The sequence below is a fragment of the Pelmatolapia mariae genome, linkage group LG15, assembly GCF_036321145.2.
Source record: "Pelmatolapia mariae isolate MD_Pm_ZW linkage group LG15, Pm_UMD_F_2, whole genome shotgun sequence".
Lineage (NCBI taxonomy): Eukaryota > Metazoa > Chordata > Actinopteri > Cichliformes > Cichlidae > Pelmatolapia > Pelmatolapia mariae.
In genome coordinates, this window is record NC_086240.1 from 35,702,291 (window position 1) to 35,727,864 (window position 25,574).

At 43.4% G+C, this 25,574-nt stretch overlaps 1 protein-coding gene across 17 annotated transcripts in view; it reads left to right on the plus strand.

Annotated features, from left to right (window-relative positions):
- The window catches only part of ptprsa (protein tyrosine phosphatase receptor type Sa), a 233,836-nt gene that overhangs the window by 187,690 nt on the left and 20,572 nt on the right, over positions 1-25,574 (plus strand). For 9 of the 17 annotated variants that reach the window (XM_063495076.1, XM_063495088.1, XM_063495075.1 and 6 more), the window contains 9 exons: positions 266-469; positions 668-831; positions 2,525-2,536; positions 2,869-2,984; positions 9,690-9,737; positions 13,377-13,474; positions 19,012-19,135; positions 21,891-22,066; positions 24,586-24,705. In XM_063495076.1, the coding sequence (XP_063351146.1) occupies positions 266-469; positions 668-831; positions 2,525-2,536; positions 2,869-2,984; positions 9,690-9,737; positions 13,377-13,474; positions 19,012-19,135; positions 21,891-22,066; positions 24,586-24,705 (1,062 nt within the window). The remainder of the gene's footprint in view (positions 1-265; positions 470-667; positions 832-2,524; positions 2,537-2,868; positions 2,985-9,689; positions 9,738-13,376; positions 13,475-19,011; positions 19,136-21,890; positions 22,067-24,585; positions 24,706-25,574) is intronic. The other 8 variants (XM_063495082.1, XM_063495090.1, XM_063495089.1 and 5 more) reach the window with 3 other exon arrangements.

A 25,574-nucleotide genomic window follows, 5' to 3' on the forward strand; every position in this document is an offset into this window, starting at 1 on the left:
AAATTTGTACTGCTGCCATATTGCAGTTTTTTATTTCCAGTTTATTGAATTGATGTCATTTTTTGTGCTTAAATAATAGCTCTTGTTTTGTTTAAATTTGTATTTAAAAAACATTAACATTATAAACACTTTCTGCACTCAGAAACTCTCATTAGGTCTGACTTGAATGTTCTCTATATTTAGTCTTTGATCTGCCAAAATTTTAAAAATACACACACCCTCTCACACATAAAGAAGTACAATAAAACCTTTTTACGTCAATCAGCTGTTGAGGGAGGTGAATCCAAAGCGCCGTTCACGCCGTCAGCTGGACCAGAAGAAACCCTACATCATAGCCTGCTTCAGGCAACTGCCCGCTAGCTTCACAGTAGGATCTGAAAACCGCCACAGTAACTGTGAGAACAAGCCTCTTGAACCTGGCCAGGAGTATGTCTTCTTCCTGCTGGTTGAACTCAATGCCACTAGCGGGGTAAGACAGTTCAGTCGAATTTTTGTCAGAGTGGATTTAATTATGCGGTTTTCTTCAGTTAATAGTGGATCTCTGAATGCTGATTTATCTAAACCTAACACATTTATGCTTCTTGTAGTATTCAATTCAGTTTGTTCAATTTGTATCTTTGGGTTTTATGCGCTGTGCTAATCTTTGCGAAAAATTGTTTCTGTTCAGAAAATGTTTGCAGCAAGCCCATATACCGACACGGTGGTGACTCCTGAGCTGGTCGTGGACCCTTTGCCAGTAGACGCTGGAGATGGTCTCATATGGGTGTTGGGCCCCGTCCTGGCTGTTGTCTTCATTATCTGCATCGTCATCGCCATTCTTCTGTATAAAAAGTGAGTTGGCTTGGGAATTTCTGTTTGTGGTGAAACTTGTGTGTAAAGATGTCAGAACCTCAAATAGATGTGAAGTTTAGAGTTTGGTTTTTCTTGTCATTTCATGTCAAACCCCTTATTTGTAGTCAAACTGGGGAATTGGGCTATCTTAAATGATTGCATGCTAGGAGGCATGTTGAACGAGGGTCTTATTATGTTTTCATGGCAGCATGATATTCAAAGTCCCAAAAACACAGTTGCATGTAAATATGAAACTTTTTTTTGTGGAAAAAAAAGATGGTCGTGGGAAGTGAGCTGGTTGGAGAAAGAAGAGAGGAGGAGATTCTTTGAGATGGTGCTCGGCTAGTAGAAAGAATATGTCAGTCAGTAGATGTCAAAAGTGTTTATTCACAGCGAGTATAGGAAGGGTGATAAATTCAAGGGAACAATAAAATAAAGGTGTGGTGCCAAAAGTAGACCTTGGTAAAGCATTCATCCAAAATGTGTTGCTTCGTTTGTTGTTGATGTTGGTTAATAGAACGTGGACAGGGCTGTTGTCGTCATGAAAGGGACAGGATAGAAATGTTCTATCACAGGACTGGAGTGATTCTAGTGAGCGTGCCACTGCCCTCCCTCTAAATGGACACAAACCATGAAACCAGTATGATCTCTACCACATAAAAAGTAATACGCATTATAGAGGAGTGCAGCTATCATGTTACAGTATCATAACTAAAGGTTTTTCCTACATATTGTCAGAGTCTGGATGTGAAATTAGAACTGCGAATTCTAGTGTTCAAGCACTTTTTCTAGTGTTGCCTAAGTTACCCAATAATAATGTTAGTAATGACTAAACTACTAGATTAAAAACTGGGTGATCTTTTTTTTTACTGTAATGGAGATCAAACTTGCCTTTAAAGCCCCAACACCTCTGCTCCTCTGAGTCAAGACTAAGTGAACTCTCTGTAGCTTCGAGCTTTGGAAAATGCACATGCAGTCAGTATATCGCCCTTTTTTACTGTTAGCTGCAGATATTAGCCTCAGGGGCTGCAAATCCAAACAGAACAATGTTGCAAGAGGTTGCCCTACATACCAGGAAAGATCCCTGAATTATCTAGAAGGGGGTAGGACTGGTGTGAGAAGCATGAGCAGGGCTCGCTACTGTCAGATGATCCGTGACTATCTGACCTTGGTTTACCTCCATCTTGAATGGTTAGTGGGAGAGTAACATCTCTCCTTGAATCTCTCTCTTTTTTCTCTTCTCTTTCACTCCACCTCACTCTCCCATCTCCCCCATCTCTCCATGGTGAATAGTGTTTCCCAGGACTGCCCTTGGCCCTGACATTCCCCTTTCCTATCTGTATCTGCACCCTTCGCACACACACATACACACACACGCATGCACGCACACATCCACAGACACACAAATGCAGGGCTCTCGAATGTATGCGCTTACTTACACATTTCATTGAATACGCACTCATTCCAACTCATTGACACGTGCACACACTTGCACTCATGCACACAACTTCTCCCAATGCTGATGAGCTTTATCTCGCTTTTTTGCGAGCCCAGCAGCGACCCCTGTGAATTTTAAACTGCTCTCTATTGATTTATCTCTCTTCTTGCCTCCCCATCTCCCTTTCTCCTTGTGTGTTGTGTTTTCACCATCTTTATATATTTATTTGACTCCTATTGCTTTCTCTGGAAACAGCAAACCCGACAGGTAAGGCTTAGTCTTACTTAGATTTAATGCATTTTTCAAGACAAAATAGCCTGCCTCAGCACAAAATGCCCTTAATTAGTGAGAGTGAAGGAGACTTGTTCATACTCGATACATGTTACCAGCTTCCCAGTCCTTGATTTTGCTTCAGTCTTAGCTTTTCTGACCGACTGAGCTACCAGTCAGTCAGAGTTACTGAGTAGATAGTGAGGATGGGATCTGTTGTGCTGGATCAAGTGTGCGTTAAAGTTGTTTTTCTTTTTCTTTCTTTTTTTTTTGTCTTTTTTTTTGTACGTCTTCCCCTCTTTCTTCTTTATGTTTGACTTACTGTCCAGCCACAAAAGAAAAGAGTCGGAGCCACGCACGAAATGTCTGCTGAACAACGCAGACATTACACCCCATCACCCCACAGACCCCGTGGAGGTGAGACGCATCAACTTCCAAACTCCAGGTAAGGCAAAAGGTGCACAACACTCTGAATGAAGAACAGGAAGCTCATTCATCTCATTCTAAAATTGTAGAGCAACAAAGGATTAGAAGAAGTTTCTTTTTCAAATAAAAATATTGGAGGCTGTCAAGGAGGTTTAATCCAAAAAAGATCTCACGGGCTGCATACATGTGTGAATCTGCAGAAGACCTTTTTTATTGTTGCACAATTACAATTCAGAGAGAAAACCTTTCATGAAAGCAGAATATAAATGTATGGTTATGCATTAATACACTTTACGTGTGTCGTGACAGCAGATTGTTACACTTACACCCACATGTGCTACTCAAAAATGATTGCATATGTGCTTTTGCGTACACCGTGTCTGAGTCCCCCCATATCATTGTGTTTGACATAATTTGCCATCATAACAGCCTGTAGGCTATAAGCATGTGTTAGCCATATCCCCATTAACCGCTGATGAATAAGAAAGAGTTTGAAATTTTGTGCATTGTCAGGCCTGTCTTTTTTATACCCTGGCTTTCTACGTGGTTCCATTTTATCTTTTTTTCAAAAAGGTCTCAAAGACTTTAGAGTCAGACCTGTTACAGATCGTCAACTTTTCTTTAATGTCAGGTGTGTTTCCAGAACCACTAAAAACTGCTGTAATTAAACCTATACTAAAAAAGGACAATCTTGACAAGACACAAATGAACAACTACAGGCCGATCTCAAATCTCCCATTTTTAAGTAAGATCATTGAAAAAGCAGGTTCTCAACAGCTCAATTACTTCTTAACAGAGAATAACTGCTATGATGCCTTCCAGTCAGGTTTTTAGACAGAACCACAGCACTGAAGCTGCTCTGACCAAAGTGTTTAATGACATATGTCTGAATACAGACAGTGGAAAAATGTCAGTCTTCGTTTTACTGGATCTCAGTGCAGCATTTGATACAGTTGACCACAACATATTACTCAAACGACTGGAGAACTGGACAGGTCTTTCAGGAACTGTACTAAACTGGTTCAAAACATACTTAGAAAACAGGAAATACTTTGTATCAATAGGTAACTTCACATTTGGCAGACAAGTATCACATGTGGAGTTCCCCAAGGTTCCACCTTGGGACCTCTTCTGTTTAACATTTACATGCTCCCACTGGCACAGATTATAAAGAACAACAAAATAAACTATCACAGCTATGCAGATGACACACAAATATATATCACAATGTCACCAGGAGACCGAGGCCCTGTACAGGCTCTTGGTAAATGCATTGAGGAAATTAATGACTGGTTGTGCCAAAATTTTCTCCAGCTAAACAAAAACAAAACTGAAGTAATAGTCTTTGGAGCCAAAGAAAAACGATTACAGGTCACCAGAGAACTTCAATCTATACACCTAAAAACCACCAACCAGGCGAGAAGTTTAGGTGTAGTGATGGATGCAGACCTAAACTTAGAAAAACACATTAAGACAATAACAAAGTCAGCTTACTATCACCTCAAGAATATTTCAAGGATAAAAGATCTGATGTCTCAACAGGACCTGGAAAAACTAGTCCATGCATTCATCTTTAGTAGGCTTGATTACTGTAACAGCATCTTTACAGGTCTACCTAAAAAATCAGTCAGACAACTACAGCTCATTCAGAACTCTGCTGCTCGAGTCCTCACTAAGACCAAAAAAGTGGACCACATCAGTCCAGCTCTGAGGTCTTTACACTGGCTGCCTGTCCGTCAGAGGATAGACTTTAAAGTTCTGATGCTGGTCTATAAAGCTCTGAATGGTTTAGGACCAAAATACATCAGTGACCTCCTGACCCAGTATGAACCTTCCAGATCCCTCAGGTCATCTGGATCCGGTTTTTTATCAGTTCCCAGAGTCAGAACCAGACACGGAGAAGCTGCATTCAGCTTTTGTGCTCCATATATCTGGAACAAACTCCCAGAAAGCCTCAGATCAGCTGAAACACTCAGTTTATTTAAATCCAGGTTGAAGACTCATCTCAGCTGCATTTGAATAAAGCACCAAATCCGCACTGTTTTACTTTTAAGCTTAAATTTCAAAACTTACATTCTAACTACTGATTTTATCTACTGTTCCTTTTTTTTTTTTTTCATTTTAAATTATGCTTTTTATTTGTTTGTTTTTTTAATGTTTCTGTAAAGCACTTTGAATCACCTTGCTGTTGAATTGTGCTATATAAATAAACTTGCCTTGCCTTGCTTTATTTCTGATGATCATCTGCGCTAAAGTCTGGTTTCTCCAGCCATAGCTTTCTGACATCTTCCCCCTGGCTTTCAGACTGATTTTCTGTTTGTTTGCCTTTTTTTTATCATCAAGCCTCCTGTGATTTGACCACACTGACATCTACGGATTGTTGACTCTGGTCTTAGCTGCAGTGGAAGTGTTTTTCTTATGCTGTCTTTGTTTTAGTTAAGTTTCAGTGTCCAGTTACAAGTTGTGGTTTGCAAAAAAAAAAAAATGCAGTTGGCACATCTGTCGGACAGTTACCTTCCAGCATAAAAGCTCGCTATGTATCTAAGTAGCCTTTGTACAGATTGGTCCAAGCAAACAGCTAATAAGGGAGACAATTCTCTATAAGTGGAATAAACACACCCAACCTAGTTTCTGCTTGTTTCTTTTCTTTTATTTCTTCATTTATTTTTTTGCCTGCCGTCTTTCTGTCTTCGAGCCGAGATGTTTTTTTGGCCATCCATCTGTCATCCATGGCCAGTCTCTGCTCCATCAAAAGGCTCAGATTTCAAAATAAAGCATTTCTCTTCAGCCCGGACATGCCGCCTTGAGTTTGTATCTTCGAAGGAAAGAGAGATTTCTTTACATCAGAGGACAGAGAAGCAAGGAGACTCACAGAGACACTTACAGAGAAATGCTACTGTTCCCATCTTTATCTTGCTTGGCATTCAGAGTCCTATCAGAGGTTTCTGTAACCACAATGTTATAGTGGCCGCTCTTACGTTTTGAGATTTTCTCCTGTGCTTACCGCTGTCCTTCAGCCTTCCTTCAATAATAGTCACTCTCATTACAAATGCTTGCTCTCTTTTATACAACAGTCACCAGTATATGTTAAGACTTGTCTTTATACTCGACGAGCATTCTCATTCCACAGCCTCGCCGTTGTTCCGCAGAATTGGGCGCTGTCGTTATCTCCGCACCCGGGGAATTTAATTTAAATGGACATTTTAGCCCAATTAAGTGGGCCGGTGAGCATTTGTGAACATCCCCATCAGCTAATAGCGATCATTGTTCAAATGAGCATACTCCCCGTGCAGTTATCCAAGCTCTCTCAAATCCAGCCGAGCATATGCCGTATCGGCAATGTGTGCTCGCTGACCCCTAGTGCTGAGGAACATAAAATATGTTTTTGATTAGCCTTCCAACAGGCATCATGTTTCAGAGAGAGTGTGCACATCTTGTGTGTTTGTGCACGCCTGTCCATGTATGCTTAAAAGCCTGTAGGTGATATGACAGCCTCACAATGACATCCCATAACTCCTTGGGGCACAGAGTGACTTGTTTTGTCATTATCTTCCATTGTGCCTAGGGTTTAATTGGCAAATGGGGCCAAAGTAATGAAGCATCACGACTCGGTGGATATCTACTGTCTATCTGCAGCTAAGTCCTCCCTTTCGCCCAGAGTGCTCGCTTTTTTTTCTTCATCGTTTTATTCTTTTTCTGCTCTTCTTTATATTAAAGTTAGAAAGCTTTTTTCCTACAACAGTTAGTGATTATCACAACACTCCAACTAGCAATAAAGAAATAATTAAATGTACTTATAATAAACATTTTCATGTGATGAGTTTGATTTCCCGAGGGTCATATGGGGTATGATCAAAATGTTCTGTGACTGCGGCAACATGATTTGAATTTGACCACCATCCCTCAGCGTTATCTAAAGTCCTTTGGCTGTGACACACTGCCTCCAATGCAGCCGCCATGCTTGGAACACTTTCTGAACGCATTCTTCAGTGCATCACACTGCTCTGCTGCTGCAGCCCTGATGTCCTGATGTAGCACTCAATTGTAATTGTGCCACATTTCAGGACCTTTGCACTCAATGTCTTCCATTAGACCCATCATGAGTAGAAGTTGAACTCAGCACACAACCCAGTAAATTTTGGAAAAAATAAACAGCAACCCTGCTCCTGGTCGTGATCCTAAACTTGTATTCCATCTTGGGTCTTGGAAACTGTGGACTCTTCTCTTTTTAAAGCTGCTGTTTAGTCATTAGGTTGCTGATGGAAATGATCACAACTTTAACGTGAAGGTGCTAAAAAGTGGCCAAAAAGGCTTGTACCGGGCACCCCGTGCTGATTGGACTTAGCTTGGCATCTCTTGCATCGACATGACCGTGCAATGCTCTTGATGTCAGCAGCGGTTGAACTTTTCCATTTAATGGAAAATCAAAAACAATCTTGCAGCAAACGCAGCCCCAGACCATCACACTACCACTACCATGTTTGACTGTAGGTGTTATGTTCTTTTTATGAAACGCTGTGCTAGCTTTACACCAGACATTACGCGACTCAGACTTCCCAAAAAGTTCACGTTTTGTCTCGTTAGTCCACAGAATATTTTCCCAAAAGTCTTCATCAAGATTTTTTTGGGCAAATGTGAGACAGGCCTGTTTCTTTTTGTTCAGAATGTTCATTATGGATGCTATTTTTGCCCAGTCTCTTTTATAATGTTGAATAATGAACACTGTCCTTAATTTGGGCAAGTGAGGCAATGAAGGTGCAAATTAGATGTTGAGTTCTTTTGTGACTTCCTGGATGAGTCGTCACTGCGCTCTTAGAGTAATTTTGGTGAGCCAGTCGCTTCTGGGACACTTCGCTCTGTTTTCTCCATTTGTGGATAATGGCTCTCATTGTGGTTCACTGGAGTCACGAAGCCTTAGAAATAGCTTCGTAACCCTTTCCAGACTGATAGATGCCAATGGCTTTGTTTCTCAGTTGTTTCTTTAAACCCTGGCACGATGTGTTGCTTTTTCAGATCTTTTAGCCTACCTCACTTTGTCAGACAAGTTCTTTTTAAGGGATTTATTGATTCAGCATGTCTAGCAGTAATCAAGTCTCGTTGTGGCTGTTGAAACTGAAATCAGCTTTCCAAAACTGTGGTTATTCACAGTAAATTTATGATCTATCAAGGTTTTGTGGGGGTGCAATTCCTTTCTCACATATTTGTCTAATATTGAAATTCATTTGGTTATCTAGAACGTGCGAGTGTGACAAATATGTAACAAAAGAAAACCTCTGCATACAGCATATAAAATAATACATATGTTCTTCACTATATTTATCTACAAAAGAAGCATCACTCTCACGTCACCGTTACTAAACATTTTCTTGCAACAACTTGAACGGCCAAGTCCTCCCATTCACAGTTCTGTGGAAACACACACATAATACACACTTCCATATGAACATAATCAGACATGCCTGTACTTTCTTCATGCTGTGATGAATGACGTTTAGAGACAGCGGTTCAGAGCACCACCCACTAGGTTTAATTAGTCATTGTCACAAATCAATTAGGGAGAGGGGGATGTTCAATGTCTTCATCTCACTGCGCTCCTTTTGCATCACTGCAGTGACGTCTTCTCTCCTATAGACGTCCAAAAAAATGTAAAGCCATGAATGCTTGTTTTTGCAGCTATATTTTGGAGACTCAAGCGTAACTGTTTGTTTTTGTTAATAATAAAATCCCGCTTTAGCCTGTAAGTCTTCTAATCTTGTTTCCGTTACATTAATTTCTCACTTCTTACACGTGAAGCTGAACATAATATCTCGATTCAGTTGGATAAAACTTGCCATCTTTGTATCACGCGATCGACCCTATCACTCTGATGACAGCTTTCAGCCTGTGCAAAATCTATTTTTCTTTGCTTGATGGGCAGGTTGGACACATCCCATCACATGCCATCTCTTAGCCACATGTCCTGTTAATGCTGTCACAGATGGCTCCTTTCTGCTTGAACGGTTGGGGACACCTGTGTCTACCCGGACGTAATATCGGCCGGCTGGAGCCCCGGAGGACTTCTACTCTGGAGCAGATAAGATTTTGAACCGTCACCACCCTCCTCGGAGCTCCGACTCCCATCAGCTCCGGCTCCACAGCTGTCAGCCAAGAATGCGGACACTTTTCCACACCTTTCACTCCGGGTGCTTTGGCACGAAGCCACAAACAAAGGAACCTTTCAGAGTTAGTTTTCACCAGCAAACATAAGCTGTTTTTCCCTTCTCTGTCTTCCTCACAGTCCTCTGGATGGGGCCTTTCCAACTGCTGTTTATGAAGGCTTAAATATAGCAAATCAATTATCTTATCGCTGATCTCTATAGCCGCTGATATGGGGGTTGGCAGACGGAATTTTTCCGTGGGCCCACAGAGGCTGACACCCTCAGCCAACCAGTCGCCCCCCAAGTGGGAATCTGGCACTGACTGGTATTTGGTGGTGGACGGGAAGTTGTGTTAAGATTTGGAAATGTTTGCCCTACTTTATCATGTCTGTGTGTCAGTTTGGCCTGAAACTGAAATAACATAATTTAGGCCACCCTGTGGGATGAACTGAGGTAATATTACCCTTGTGTTTTACTTCATGCCCTTGTGTTATGTTGCACATTTCATATTTTCTGTTAACATGGCATTTTGTGTTGCATTACAGCCTTTTTGAAACCATTTCCCTTATGTCTGCTGTCCTTTACAGATTCTGGTCTAAGCAGTCCTCAGAGTGAAGCAGATTTTGACTATGAAAGTTAGTCACTATGCTCTCAGAGTTTGCGTACCAGCTTTCTTTATATACGTATGGTTTTTGTGTGTGTGTGTGTGTGTGTGTGTGTGTGTTTTATTTTGTTTTAGGTATTTGAGCACCGCTTGCCTCAATTTCCAAATACATCATTTGCATTTGTTTGTTTTTTCACATGATGCAGCAAAATTTGAGCACTAATTAATTTTATGTTTGTTTCTATTGGTCCACTAGGGTGTTTTTTTTTCCTTTAATTGGATCACAATATTCACTCGGGCTGTTGGCTGTGCATTAATCTACCATGCATAAATAACCTGTGCGAACACTTCCGCTCATGTATAGCTGGTTAATAAGTGGAGGTTTTTTTTCCAAATACAACTTGTGTTATTCCTTTTTCTCTTCCTCCCAATCCTTACCTCCAAGCTGTTGTTCTCCCATCTCCCTCCTCCTTCACCACCACTGCTCCATTTCCATTCTGAACCAACGGGGTCTTTTTCTGTGCTCAGAGATAACAAGCAGAATTAATTAAAGCAGTGGCAAACAATGGCTCGACATTTGATCACCCCCTCTCCTGCTCACCGCAAAAGAATCACCCGAAAGAAAAAAAGGAGTTTCTGGTTTTTACTCTTCCCCCAGTTTTCCCTCTTTATTTTCTTTGCTTATCCACAGGCAGACGTCGACTCTTTAAAATGGAGATACACGACATCATAAATAGGCTTTTGGAAAGACCGGCTTGGCTTTTCAAAAAGAATGATTATATTTCTCAGGCATATCGACTGCAGATCAGGAGACTGGAAGTGTGTAATTAGATGTTTTTTTGTGACGTGTGTTTACTAATCACTATGTTGATTACAGCGGGAGAAAAATAGGATAGTGGATAGATAGGGGGGGAAAAAAGCTTTGAGAATGAGGGTTGTGGGAGAGAGGGGGCTGACTGCTTCAGAGTTAGGTTAAGAAAGAATAGCAATTCGCCCTTGATTGACTTTGCTTGGGTAAACTTAACAGTCAAGTCTAGCTTAGAAGCTAAATATTTTCTGGGAAATAACATTGCAGCGCGCCTTCAGGTGTGGTAGATTCATTTGTTTGGAGCATAAAGCACGTAGTTTATATTATATTTTATTAGCAAAATGAGGCATCAAAAAGCAAACAGTACTAATTATGCTGATCAAACAAATTGAATTGCATATTTGCATCAGGCTCTTATATAAGCCTTCTGCAAATAAGTGCTTCTTACCTCCTCCAGTTGAGGTAAACAAATGCCCTGGTCACTTTTTTTTTTTTTAAGAAAAACTGTAAAAGGATAACACACACACACAAATTGAGATACGTGCACATGCAGAGAAAACTACACACACCACGCGCACACAAACCCCAACACAAACATTCTTTGATCTCCCCTCAAACAACCTCTTGCTCTTGTTTTCCCAAGGAGAAGTAAGGGCCCCTCGTTTGAACACGCATTTACTTATTTCACTCATAGCGTCTGATAGTGCTTCCCTTTGAAAGCGAGGCTAGTAAACTGACAACCAAATTTCATTTTTCATCTTCTTTTTCCTTTTTTTTCTCCTTCCTTGATATCCATCGTAATGAATTCTTACAGCAGAAGCCGTTAATAACCTCGGCTCATTCCAAAGCGCCGCCGCAGAGCTTTGTTATCTCACTGAGAAAACTCAAGTATGAATAAACAAACAGTTCTGCTATTACCCGACAAGGTTTCCTTAAGGTTTGCAATTAACATGCTTAATTGAAACACAAACTCAACATGGGCTTTAAGAATAGGGGGAAACTATTAAGTTTGTCATTTAAGTGGTTTGCATTTTTTGTAAAGTAGACTGTTAATACGGCATGTCCGTGTCCGTGCCCAGAAGATGCCACGGCGTCCATTTGTCTCATGTGTACATTGTAATCTTTATGTACTTGAGACTGCCACATTGTTATATCAGTGTAAAATAAATTACCATCACTAATGAATACTGTCAGCACAGAGAGTTGGGTCCCACCCCCCCATACCCCCTCTTAAGCGCAACAAAACACGGGTGACCCCCCGTGACATTGGAGGGGGGTATTAAGCATCGTTTAAAAGGGAAAGTTAAGGATGGTTAATGTGATTATGCCGATTTGCATGCCCAATTAACCCTGAATTTTTCTGAGGTGGTGTCAACATTTTGTTGACTTTTGACCTCAATGCTCTGCAGGAAAAGAGGCCTCGTGTTTAAAAATATGGCAGTGCTAAGTATTGCCAGTCGGCGTGCAGGGACAGAGCCACAATCTACAGTTGCGCCATATTCCATTACATGGCCTCAGCATTATGCTTCTAAATGGATTAGCGACTGGAGTGCACAGCAGTGCTGATAATATTATAGTAGCTGCAACACAATATTCAGTGGATATTGAAGCAAGGAGGGAAAAAAAAAACAATTTTCCCCACCCATTTAAAAAAGCTTGTACTTTTAGTGAATGCCTTGGGATAAAAAGCAGTAGGATTTTTGGGGAGCGGTGGAAGTGTATGTTGGACTGCCTGTTTTTGGTATTGGAAGGTACCGTAGGGGTATTCATCCTTGAGATAGTGTTCGGCTAATGCCGAGCAAAGCGGCAGATGAAGGAAAAGGCTATCTTGCTTGCTTTGCACTAGCAAGCTGAAATGGAGCAGCTCACTGTGTCACTCAGCATCATTCACACTCCTAAACCTTCTGATCCCTCTCACACCTCCCTTCCTATAAGCCCCCCAGGTCAGGGCTCGATTCTAGAATAAGCAGATTTTTATAGAGGCAGCAGTAAAAAGTGGTCGCCGTGCTAACAATGCTGCACAAACAGAGCACTGCAGATTAAGGCTGCGCTAACACCGTGGTATCCATGTATAGCTAGTGAAAAACAACTAAGTCAACTTAAATTTGAAATGTCCTACTTGATCGAGACCATTCAACGACTCAACAGTATTCCCATCGAGTTGTGAGGTTTTTATTCAAATCATCTCTTGTTGATCGCAGTCGAGCTGAAAGCAAATGTTACTTTTGATTGTCTCTAATGAGGAGTTCAAGGCAATTTTGTCAACATGAGCATTCTGTTGATTGAAAGACCAAAATGGGTTTGTGGGGCTCCTCGTCTGATCTCTCCATCAAAACCTTTTATTGTTCCTCTTATGTCACTTTAAACTAATTTCCCAAGCTATCACAGTTATTGATGCCTCTGAATGTTTGAGCCATAACTGGCTACGCTCTGCAACTTTTTGTTCCTATTGGTCCGCCTGTCCGTCAGCATCGTGATCGTAGTGGGAATAATTACAATTTGGTCAGCGGGTGTATAACACAACCCTTTCTGGCAAATAATCAATCAGCCCTGCAAGATAAACTTGGCTATTTTTGAGCTCTGGCCTGGTCCAATCAAGTGCGTATAACATCACCAGTCAGCACATTTTTTTTTTTTGCTTTTTTTTCTACTGTGTGTAACATTCACGATGTCCTGCTCAAGCTTCCTCATCACTAAAACCCATTGTCTCTCGTTATTTAAGCAAAGATCAAAAAAACAAGTTACCTGTACTTTAAATGGCATGTGTGAATGTTTAGAACCAGTGTCCCGTGTGCTGTACTGATACACTTTCTTTCCTTTCTTCCCTTGTGTGGAATGTCTCTCTATGTTTTTGGCGAGCAGGTATGATGAATCATCCTCCTATCCCTATCTCAGAGCTGGCTGAACACACAGAACTTCTCAAGGCCAACGACAACCTCAAACTCTCCCAGGAATATGAGGTGGGTGGGCCAACGATTCAAACGTAAAAGTTGCCTTATAGTGTTGGTTTCTGTCCAATTGTGTTTTCATTGGGGGAAAAAAAAGGGCAGTCTCATCCGGTATGCTCTATTGTCGCATGCTTTTTCTTTTGAATTCTTTCTTTTCTGCTTGTTTTGCGTATGTGCGTGTTGTAGCTGGTGGTACTTGAGCAATTACGGTGTTTACAACAAGTATCACATACATTAGCAGCCTCCACATAGCAAAGAAAGACCTCTGCTAATGTGATTTTGGGAAAAGCGCACACTGGCACTCAGGCTTTAACATGGTATGTGTGGGAGTGTGTGTATGTTTGTGTGCAGAGGGGATAACTGAGCTGTCTGAGCTCTGAGACCGCAGCGGTTATAAATGACACCAGAGTTGATTAGAAATCAGGAGCGCTGAATCAGCTCTCGTTTGCATACAAGCAATATCCCCTCCCCACCATCCCTAAATCACTGTGCCTGTCATCTCGCTGCACACCAGGCTAAGGTGGGAAGCGGGTACACCAGCACAGATTGCCGTCGTCATGCCCGCTGGTGGATGTTGGCGGATAACGACTTCTAATAGCAATCCTGTATTTCTTGGGTATCTATTATTCATAAATCCACATCCGGGCTATATACCAAATGGACAAGCTTGTTCCGTTCTGCGGGGGAAGAGAGAGACGAGAAACGTGACGCCAAAGTTGACGCTTTGCTGCAACTTCAACTTCTAATTACTTGGTTTTGAGAGAGCCTTAAACCACCGGCTCATCTCTGTCTTCTCTCCCTCGGTCCGCCTGCCCCTTTCGCACAACCACCCCCCAGGAAAAATAAATGACCAAATTAAATAGAGAAGTGTAATTTTAATTTTGTTATTTTCTTGATGAATGGCTGCTCGTGCCGGCGCCCCGGCTTGCCAAGCACAGCTCTACAGGGCTTTGACTGATTGGTTTTTAGCCAGGCGGGATGTGCGAGTGGAGGAAAAAATGGAGGGGAAGAGGGCAGAGAGGAGAGAAGGGAGAGAGAGATGAGGTGGAGAAGTTTTGGTTAATGATGAGGATTCAGTGAGGGGAGAGAAAGCGGGAGAGTGGAGATGAAGAGAAGATAATCTCAAGCACAAACGGAAGCGAGGAAGGCGAACCGCGGCTCTGCGTAATGATACTGAAGTCGCAGAGTTTATCTGTCTGCTGTCAGGCGTTCAAGAGGCGTCGTTCTGCCAAGCCTGTCGCGTGGACACGAGCTGTCATTCATCTTCAGCCATCATCACGGAAAAAAATAAGGCGAAATGGGGAGAAATTCTAGTTTTACGAGAGAAAATATTCTGCCGATTTTTTAAATGTACAAATTCCTTAAATGTCATTTGTGGAAAAAAATATTCCATCCATCCATCTTCTTCCGCATTATCCGGTGCTGTGTCGCGGGGGCAGCAGCCTAAGCAGAGAAGCCCAGACCTCCCTCTCCCCAGCCACCTCCTCTAGCTTATCCAAGGCGTCCCAGGCCAGCTGAGAGATATAATCTCGCCAGCGTGTCTTGGGTCTGCCCCGGGGCCTCCTCCCGGTGGGACATGCCCGGAACACCTCATCCAGGAGGCATCCTTGTCAGATGCCCGAACCACCTCAGCTGGCTCCTTTCGATGTGGAGGAGCAGCGGCTCTACTCTGACCCCCTCCCGGGTGGCTGAACTTCTCACCCTATCTCTAAGGGAGAGGCCAGCCACCCTTCGGAGAAAGCTCATTTCTGCCGCTTGTATCCGCGATCTCGTTCTTTCGGTCCCTACCCACAGCTCGTAGCCATAGGTGAGGGTAGGGACGTAGATAGAAAGGTAAATTGAGAGCTTCGCTTTTACACTCAGCTCTCTCTTCACCACGACGGACTGGTGCAGCGTCCGCATCACTGCGGCCACAGCACCAATCCGTCTGTCAATCTCCGGCTCCCTTCTCCCATCACTCGTGAACAAGACCCCGAGATACTTGAACTCCTCCACTTGGGGCAGGAAGTCATCCCCGACCCGGAGCGGGCACTCCACTCTTTTCCGGCTGAGAACCATGGCCTCAGATTTGGAGGTGCTGATCCTTATTCCCGCTGCTTCACACTCAGCTGCGAACCGTTCCAGTGCGAGCTGGAGGCCATCACCCGATGAAGCCAACAGGACCACATCATCTGCGAAAAGCAGAGATGAGATTCTGAGACCACCCAAGTGAAAGCCCTCCGCCACTTGGCTGCGCCTAGAAATCCTGTCCATAAAAATGATGAACAGAATCGGTGACAAAGGGCAGCCCTGGCGGAGCCCATCACCCACCAGGAACAAGTCCGACTTATTGCCGGCAATGCGAACCAAGCACTTGCAATGGTTGTATAGGGATTGAATGGCCCGTAGCAATGGGCCAGACACCCTATACTCCCGTAGCACCTCCCACAGGACACCCCGAGGGACATGGTCGAATGCCTTCTCCAAGTCCACAAAACACATGTAGACTGGTTGGGCATGTGCCCTCAAGTATCCTTGAGAGGATAAAGAGCTGGTCCAGTGTTCTGCGACCAGGACGAAAACAGCATTGTTCCTCCTGTATCTGAGGTGAATCTCCATGAATCGCTACCTTATCGTGGTGGAGGGGTTTGTGTGTCCCAGGGATCCCAGGGGCTATGTTGCCCGGGGGCTTTTGCCCCCTAGTAGGGTCTCCCATGGCAAATTGGTCCTGGGTGAGGGACCAGAAAAAGAGTGATTCAGAAGACCCTTATGAGGAAAACATCGAGGGAACAGTTTACCCTGCCCGGGATAGGGTTACCGGGGCCCCGCCCTAGAGCCAGGCCCGGGGAGGGTGCCCGAGGGTGAGCGTCTGGTGGCTGGGCCTTAGTCCATGGGCCCATCCTCCCGCAGGCCCACCACCCGCAGGAGGCGCCGTAGGGGTCGGGTGCATTGTGTGCCGGGCGGCGGCCAGGAGCAGAGGCCCTGGCGGACTGATCCCCGGCTACCAAGACTGGCAATTGGGACATGGAATGTCACCTCTCTGGTGGGGAAGGAGTCCGAGTTAGTGCGTGAGGTTGAGAGGTACCGGCTAGATATAGTCGGGCTCAACTCTACGCATGTCTCCTGGAGAGGTGCTGGACTCTGTCTCAGTCTGGAGTTGCCCCTGGTGAGAGGCGGCGGGCTGGGGTGGGTATTCTAATATCCCCTCGGCTTGCTGCCTGTACGTTGGGGTTCTTCCCGGTGGATGAGAGATGAGAGGGTTTGTTCCCTGCGCCTTAGGGTCAGGGAACGGGTCCTGGCTGTCATCTGCGCTTATGCGCCGAGTGGCAGTTCAGCCTTCTTAGCGTCCCTGGGTGGGGTGCTGGAAGGTGCTCCACCTGGAGACTCTGTTGTCCTACTGGGAGACTTCAATGCTCACGTGGGTAACGACAGCGAGACCTGGAGGGGCGTGACTGGGAGGAACGACCTCCCTGATCTGAACCCAAGCCGTGTTTTGTTATTGGACGTCTGTGCAAATCACAGTTTGGCCATAACAAACACGTTGTTTGAACATAAGAGTGTCCATAAGTGCACGTGGCACCAGGATGCTCTAGGCCGCAGGTCGATGATTGATTTTGTAATCGTATCACCAGACCTGCGACCATATGTTCTGGACACTCGGGTAAAGAGAGGGGCTGAGCTGTCAACTGATCACCACCTGGTGGTGAGTTGGATCAGGTGGCAGGGGAGGACGCTGGACAGACCCAGTGCACCTAAACGTGTAGTGAGGGTGTGCTGGGAACGCCTAGCAGAGGCCCCGGTCCGCGAGATATTCAACGCACACCTCCGGCAGAGCTTCAACAGCATTCCGAGGGAGACTGGGGACATTGAGTCCGAATGGACCATGTTCAGCATCTCCATTGCCAAAGCTGCTGCATTGAGCTGCGGCTGCAAGGTGGTTGGTGCCTGCCGTGGTGCTAACCCCCAAACCAAATGCTGGACACCAGAGGTGAAGGGAGCCACCAGGCTGAAGAAGGAGTCCTATCGGGCTTGGTTAGCCTGTGGGACGTCGGAGGCAGCTGACAGGTACCGACAGACCAAGCGGAATGCGGCTCGGGCAGTGGCTGAAGCAAAAACTCGGGTGTGGGAGGAGTTCAGAGAGGCCATGGAAAAAGACTTTCAGACTGCCTCGAAGAGATTCTGGCAAACCGTCAGGCGTCTCAGGAGGGGAAAGCGGTGCTCTACCTGCACTGTGTATAGTGCTGGCGGAGCGCTGCTGACTTCAACTGAGAAAATTGTCGGGCGGTGGAAGGAGTACTTCGAGGACCTCCTTAATCCCACTGACACATCTTCCGAGGAGGAGTCTGGGGATGAGGGGGATGACCTGCCAATTTCTGGGGGCGAGGTCACTAAGGCAGTTAAACAACTCCTTGGTGGCAGAGCCCCTGGTGTGGATGAGGTCCGCCTCGAGTTCCTGAAGGCTCTGGACGTTGTAGGGCTGTCCTGGCTGCGTGGAGATCAGGGGCAGTACCCCTGGACTGGCAGACCGGGGTGGTAGTCCCCATTTTTAAGAAGGGGGACAGGAGGGTGTGTTCCAACTACAGGGGGATCACACTCCTCAGCCACCCTGGGAAAGTCTATGCCAGGGTGCTGGAAAGGAGAGTTCGTCCGCTAGTCGAACCTCAGATACAGGAGGAAAAAAATATTGAGATTTTTTATTTTTTTAAGACAGAAATGACCCCAATCTTTTTATGCAGACATGAATACACACACTTAGCCAGTCATAAGATGATCTGAAAGGAAAAATATAGAGAGTAGGAGAGGTGGAGGACTCTTTAATAGTAAACTTCAGAGAGAAGACAGTAGATTTAAAAAAGTGGAAGAGTTTGAAGATGGAGCCGTGCTGATAAGGAAAACGGGGATGTTGAAAAATGATAGAGAAGGGGGAAAAAAGCCAGATGAGGCTAAAACAGAGGGAATCTCTCATTGCTGTAATGATTGCGTGCTGATTGCATGTTAGATTAGGTTTCCAATTGGACTCAGTTTCAGCTTCAGTCTCTCTCTCTCTCTCTCTCTCCAGCCTCAACTGCAAATATCATTCAAGCCTCCATCCCCATGCCAACACAGCACCAGACGCCTATGAGCAAACATCGGCTCATAATGGAATACTTAATTATCCTGGCGAGGGAGCGGAATAGTTATCTAGAATTCTCGTATTTTTAAAGAGACGGCTGAATTTGTCTTCCACCCAAGTGTCAAGGCTCATTCCACGAGTCTCCTGTCAAAGGGGGAAGAGCCGCCGCCTTTATCAATATTGTTATTTGTCATTACGCACCCCCGCCGCATTAATGATCTTGATAAAGTACCGCGTGCGGCTGCTGTATTAGAACCAGTCGGCGTGCAGATTGTTATGATACCGTGTTCTTCTTTCTCTCAGGGAAATCAACCTTTCAATCTCTCCCTCCCCCGTCTTCCACTCTTCTTTCTGTGATAGCACGGAGGTTGTATTGTTATTACTCAGCTTCTCTCGTGGCTCCTTTTGATTGCTTCCTTATGTGTGCATGTTCTGCCTGTCTCTGCACCCCCGTCAGTCTATTGATCCAGGCCAGCAGTTCACCTGGGAGCACTCCAACCTGGAGGTGAACAAACCCAAGAATCGTTACGCCAACGTCATCGCCTACGACCACTCACGTGTCATCCTAGCTCCCATAGAGGGTAAGGCTCAGCCTCACGCTCCGCACATCTTCGCCACCTCTGACATGAGCTCGTATCGCTGCTGTTTGATAAGTGCTCGCACAGAGTCAGCGTAAGTTATCAGTAAAAAAGCAGAATATGTTAAATAATCAGCAATTCTGTATTCTGTATCTTACTGCAGTGTGGATTTAAATGGGATAGATTAGTAATTTAATCTGTCGGGACAAAACTTGACTAGATTATGGAACGGGAGTAGGGCCACTGAAAAATATAGAGAGATATATTTTTGGGTCATTACTTTTTTTCACACTTTGAACTCATACGTTTGTAAACATAATTGTTTATCCACCAGTATGCACAGGTGCTTTAATGCTGAAATACAAATACAGTTAATATTTTTCAATGGATTTGCCAAACTCCAGTTGTTTACTGAACAGCAGATTTGGTTTTAATGATTGAAATACATCACATCCTTAGGGGTTAATAAAATATTCTGATTCTGAATTTTAAAGAAGTCCAGTGTGCCGGCTCAAGTTTGGGTATAAAAAAATGTTGAATTCAGTAATTTTTATCTTTAAACTTGTTCTTTTTCTACAGATTTCTAAGTATTATGAAAGGTGGTCTATCTAATAAACGTGTGAAGCACCATATGTGCTTACTGTATAACTTATATGTAGAAAAGGAAGAAAAGTGAAATGTGCTGATTTTTAAACTCTGGACTTTTTTCCAGCTCAGCTTGCTACTGACCAGCTAAGCAGTTTACAGAGGCAAATTGGGGGTGAGGCAAGGACTCTTTTCAGCTCATCTTTAGGCCAAGTGCTCAGATCTCACACTCAAACCGAGTCGGGAGTTAAACCAGTGCTTTCAGTGTCCCATTTGTCTCATCACATCTACGCCCCTGCCTTGACTTCCCTCTAACTGCCTATAGACACAGTGGTGAGAATCTCGGAGCCAGAAAAATTCTTCCTCTGACTCCTAAATCTCAAGGGACATTGTCAGAGGTAGTCACCCTTCACTGCTGACATTGTTCTGGCTTTGCATCACCAGAAGAGCTGCCGACTCCTTCACAGTAATGCCAAACTCTCTGCTCCAGAGTCCTCTCCTTTTGTGTGAAATAACTGCTCAGGCTAGATTTCGGTATCTTGCAGTACTCAGGCCAATTTTAGGGTGCAGCAACATGCATAACAAAATTATCCCAGGGAAATAAAATGCCTCGTCCATAAATACATAAATTAATCAAGTCTGAAATTTCTATTTTACACTGCAGTGATTTTGCTATTAGTCGCAGCAGTAGAACAATTCATGCACGCCACCATTCTCTGTTCACTTAGCTATGACTAAAGCCAAGGCAGCCCAGTCAAATTGTGCAACGTGGTATCCGTTTTAATGACATTTGACTTTCTTTTCTCTTCTTTACTTCGATTCTTTGTTCTTTGTTTTCTTCTTTTCGCCCTCCCTGCTCTTTCTGCCTCTCGCTCAGTCTCTCCCTTCCTCTGTATATCACATCCTTCCTCTCCGTCCGGGCCGTAGCCCTCACCGAGTCGCCTCTTTTAAATGAGTACGGTCGAGTGTTTTGTTGTTTGTTGCTTGAGTGAAGAGATGTCAGTCAAAGAGACGTGACTCTCCGACACACAGCAGCATCTGTGTCACGCCGAAGCTTCTTCTCAAATGGAGAGATTGTAGAAGTTGGTAAATGAAGATGGGTGATGCTTTGCCTTATCACTGCCAGACGCTCGATGTAAGACACTCCAATCACAAGATAATCCTGTTAACATCTAAAGCATTTTGTCCTTTAGTGACTCCTTTTTAAACTAAAGGGAACCTTGACTTGTTAGTCATTTGAGCACATTTACACAATCCTGGGCATTAAAAACATTTCAGATGTTTCTGCACAGCAAAAGACCTCCTTCTAGCTAGATTTAGTAGGACCGGTGTATATCACAGCATGGTGGCAGGCTCAGGGGGACTGAAGCTAGATCTACCTCCCAGCTATGTTAGCTGAGAAGCTGTTTTACTTTCCGCTATCTTCCATCATCTTTTTGGTCTGTTGTGGTGGTAAACACAATATCTAAGGGAACCTGGAAAGAACCACAAATGCATGAAAAGAAAAATTATAGAATATTGTGACAGATGTGTTTAAAAGCACACAAAAATCTGGTTTGTGATCATTCCAGATGGGAGAACTGCAAAAGGCATAATTAGCTGTTAATAAAAACATAGTAAATTGCTAATAGATGCACAATACTGCATGAATTAAGCTTCGTAATGCAAAAAAGTAAATAACAAAAGAGAACCTCAGTGCTCAGAAGCTGTTTACACTTCAGTGGTGTAATAGGTAAATTATTAAAACTCAATAAATGTGTATTAGTAACGTAAAAAATTACAAGTGAGTAAAGGCTTTTATTAAGATCAGGTGATATCAAATTCAAACCCCTTTCCTGACAAGTTTCTTAGAAGCTGAGGTGGTCAACAGCATATTGAAAGACATTGCCACTGTAGTTTGGACAGTTTGAGAAATATTACGGGAATTCAGCCAATTTCTCCTGACTTGTCTTATTCTGGTCTTCACATTTACACGTACTCCTTCCTTGGCTGGGAACTGTGTCAGTGCGTGTGACAACTGGGAATTACTGAGGCAGATGGCGCGATAATAATTGTGTTAATGAAAAAGTCTGATAAATGAGGGTAGGAAAAAGAATAATAAAGGAAAAGCCATCAAAAGTACACCTTCCATCTTTTAATCTCTGTTTTTTTTCCTCTATCTGCCTATATGTAGGTATAACAGGCAGCGATTACATCAACGCTAACTACATTGATGGCTACAGGAAGCAGAATGCCTACATTGCCACCCAAGGACCTTTACCAGAGACATTTGGAGACTTCTGGAGGATGGTGTGGGAACAGAGAGCAGCCACTATTGTCATGATGACCCGGCTGGAAGAGAAGTCGCGGGTAGGTCCACTCGGGATATCTGGACTTCTTTTCTGTACGCTTCTTTTTAAACCCCCAACCTTATAAATCACTTGAAAATGATGTTTTCTTTTAAATGAGCCTTGGAATCAAATCAGTGCATTACACAACCAAGTACAACAACCAGCTGCTGAAAATGGCACAGCTTTACATTGATTTCCCAGTTGCATAACTGAACTCCATTGGTAGGCAATCAGACTTCATTTTCTTGGGATAGATTGCTTTCAGAGAACTGTAGATATTTGAATGGGGTGGTTAAAGCAACTGGGGAGGCTGATAAAGCAGAGCTAACTCAAAGACACTCTACCTGCGCACATCTGATAAGTTAGGCTGCGTATCCACTGGGAGTACCTTCACAGGCTTAGCTCTGTTTTCTCTCCTTATTTGCAGCAGAAACCACAAGCTGTTGCATGTTCCCAGAGAGCATAGCGAGTTGTTGAACTTAGACTGCTTAGTGCAGGAAGCTCAAATGAAATTTTAAGAACGGGAATGCTAGAGTGCTGTAGAGTATTTGCAGTACCTGCGACCAGTCTCTCCTACAGCCATCTGTTGATTGTAGAATATAGAGAAAAAATGATCCAGAGAGAACAGTGGCTTAGTTTCAGGAAGTTTAGCATCCTGTTTTTGTAACATGTGAAGGAACTGGGTCCTAGCTTAGAAATTACAAATAAGACCACATTAGGGAAAAACTTAAATATTTGGTGGTGGGGGAATAGCATTCAATGCGGTTTATGATAATCACCGCTGGAAATGAGACTGCACCTGTCATTTATTTGGTACACATTATGGGATATCAGGAGATGAGGCACTGCATCTCTGAGAATAAGAGAGGAGAGTAACATTAAAGTACGTGAAGTTGCATAAACTTGCCCGGGTAATATATTTTGCTGATAAAATGTAACATTATCCCATCAGCTCTAAAACACCATTATGTTTCATTGCACTTAAAATGGGAGTGGGGTGAGTGTGGTGTTTGGTAGTGGGGTTTTTTTTTCATGTTTGGAATAATAATGTAACAGTTGCTGATCATGCCCATCCCTTTGTGATCACGGTGCTTTCAGCAGGATAATGCACAATGTCATAAAGCTCAAATCATCTTAACGTGACAGTTCACTGTCCTCAAATGCTCTCCACAGTCACCACTTCACAAATCAATAGATCACCTTTGGGATGCATGAAAGATTCACATGGTGGCTGTGCAGCCATGATGAACTGCGTGATGCTGTTATGTCAGTGTGGCCCACAATCTCTGAGGAATGTTTCCAGCACCTTGTTGAATCCATGGCCTGAGAAATTGGGCCAGTTATACAGGCAGCAGGGTGCCCAACCCCATACTAGCATGATGTACCTATTAAAGTGACCAGTGGGTGCATGTATAATAATCCACTAATGTAATAATAATTCACTTAGAAGTTTAGCTAGAAGTCATCCTGCCGCATGATGAATACTTTTAATTATTTTTTTTTACATTTTGTTCTCATGCTTCTGTGATTCTTACCATTTTCAGTGCAGGACCTTTTCATGTAAAGGATTTTTTTTTCTCACAGTGGATTTATACTTCTACTTAAGTGAGTCCGCCGTGATAATATTTAGTCCTCTCGAGGAGTCGACTTGTCTAAATGTCAAAAAGCCAACCGTGATGTTTCGTGCTGTCGAGTCAAACCTGTGTCAACATCAGGCTCACTCACCCCAGGTGTCTCCACTCATTTTCCCTTTCTCCGTCCTCTTTTGAATTGTTTACCTACCCCCCATCCTGACATGCGCATTCCACTCCTGTCAAACGTGATCAGGGTTAGCGGGTGCTGGAGCTCGAGTGTCAGCTCGACCAGGAAATGGGAGAGAAAACTGGAGAGCAGCGTCTCCCTCACAAGCTGTCACATCTGATCAGATGTCCGCTGGCACATCACACCCCATATTGAATGAATCTTTATTAGGTGGGCTGACGCGGTTTGTGTGCTTGTGTGTAGTGCCACAGGACCAGAAAAAAAAAATGTTAACAGTCACAACAAATCAAGGGTTTGCTCTAAAAAGTGTTTTGTTTTGTTTTGTTTTTTTCCTTACTAAACTTTTAAGAAGAGTGTAGGTTTCCGTATGAAAATTTGAAATTATAGCAGCTGTGATTATGGAAAGTCATCAAGTTCCCGAGATTTCAATTACATTCCTTGTGTTTCATATTACTGTTGAATATGTTTTGTTTTAAGAAAAAGGCAAGGAAGGAAGCAGGCTGGATTTGTGTAAGGTTGGTAAAGTTATAAAGTGAGATTGGAGTCGCTGTGACAGGCACATCTGTTCAGTGTGCATAATGTTGTTTCTCAGATGTGAATTATAGAGAAGCTGCCCCGGTGTTTCTGTCACCACTGCGCTGTTTCAGTCCAAAGGAGAGCTTGCTCCGAGAGCACACCATGATACGAACAAATGTGATTAAAAAAATGTCCTAACCGTGCCTTTTTCTGTCCGTGAGGTTTTTCATGCTGCAGCTAATGCCTCTCTTTCTCTCCCAGATTAAGTGTGATCAGTACTGGCCAAGCCGAGGTACAGAGACCTACGGTATGACCCAAGTGACCCTTTTGGACACGATAGAATTGGCCACTTTCTGCGTGCGCACTTTCTCTTTGCACAAGGTAAGATGATTCCTCACACACTACTATTTGTACTCCTGTCTTATGTTTGACAAACAGTACTTGTCAATTCAAAAGTGATGTGCAAACATGTCTGAGCAAATGAATTACAGCCATTACCTTAAATGGTTCAAAAAATGAATAGCAGCGTCCTCATAAATGTCTTTTCAGCAAAGGGAGTGATAGTCCAGAGGACACGCCTTGTAGAAATACAAGCACAAGGTTTGCATAAACATTGAAAATATTGGTATAAACCACATGGTATTTTTCTGCTTGAAGCGAAGATATGTACAAATAAAACCCTTTGTTTCTATTGTCCTTCCAGTCCAGCCCTTTTTACCTTGCACAGCTCTCTCGCTCTCCTCAATATATCATCTGTTTATGTGCATCTGCCAAATTGGAGCACTTAGGTAAAGTGAGCAGAAGAGAAACTCAATATACATAATTGGCAGACTGCTCTCATGCTTCTGTGCACGCACACACAGCCCTGCACAGATATTCAGAGCTAGCTCACTGCAAAGACTGCGATCTCAAAAACGAGAAAAAAAAGTGGGGAAAATATTTATTCAAATGAAAAATTATCATAACAGGATAATCTTACTTACCTAGCTTTTAAAAACAAGTAAAAAAAAACATGATCGCATTGAACAGACTGTTTTGTTTTTATCAAATTTAGCAAGTAATATCATAGTTGTCTTCAAATAACACTATATGTTTATATGCTAAAAGCAGAAGAGCTACATCAGAAGCTACAGGACCCGTGCCTTGATACAAAGAAGCAATTTTAAATATCTTTATTGATACGTCTGAAAAGCTACTGGGGAGGCTGACAGAAAAAATGATAATATTTGAACAAATATCCATTAACCATT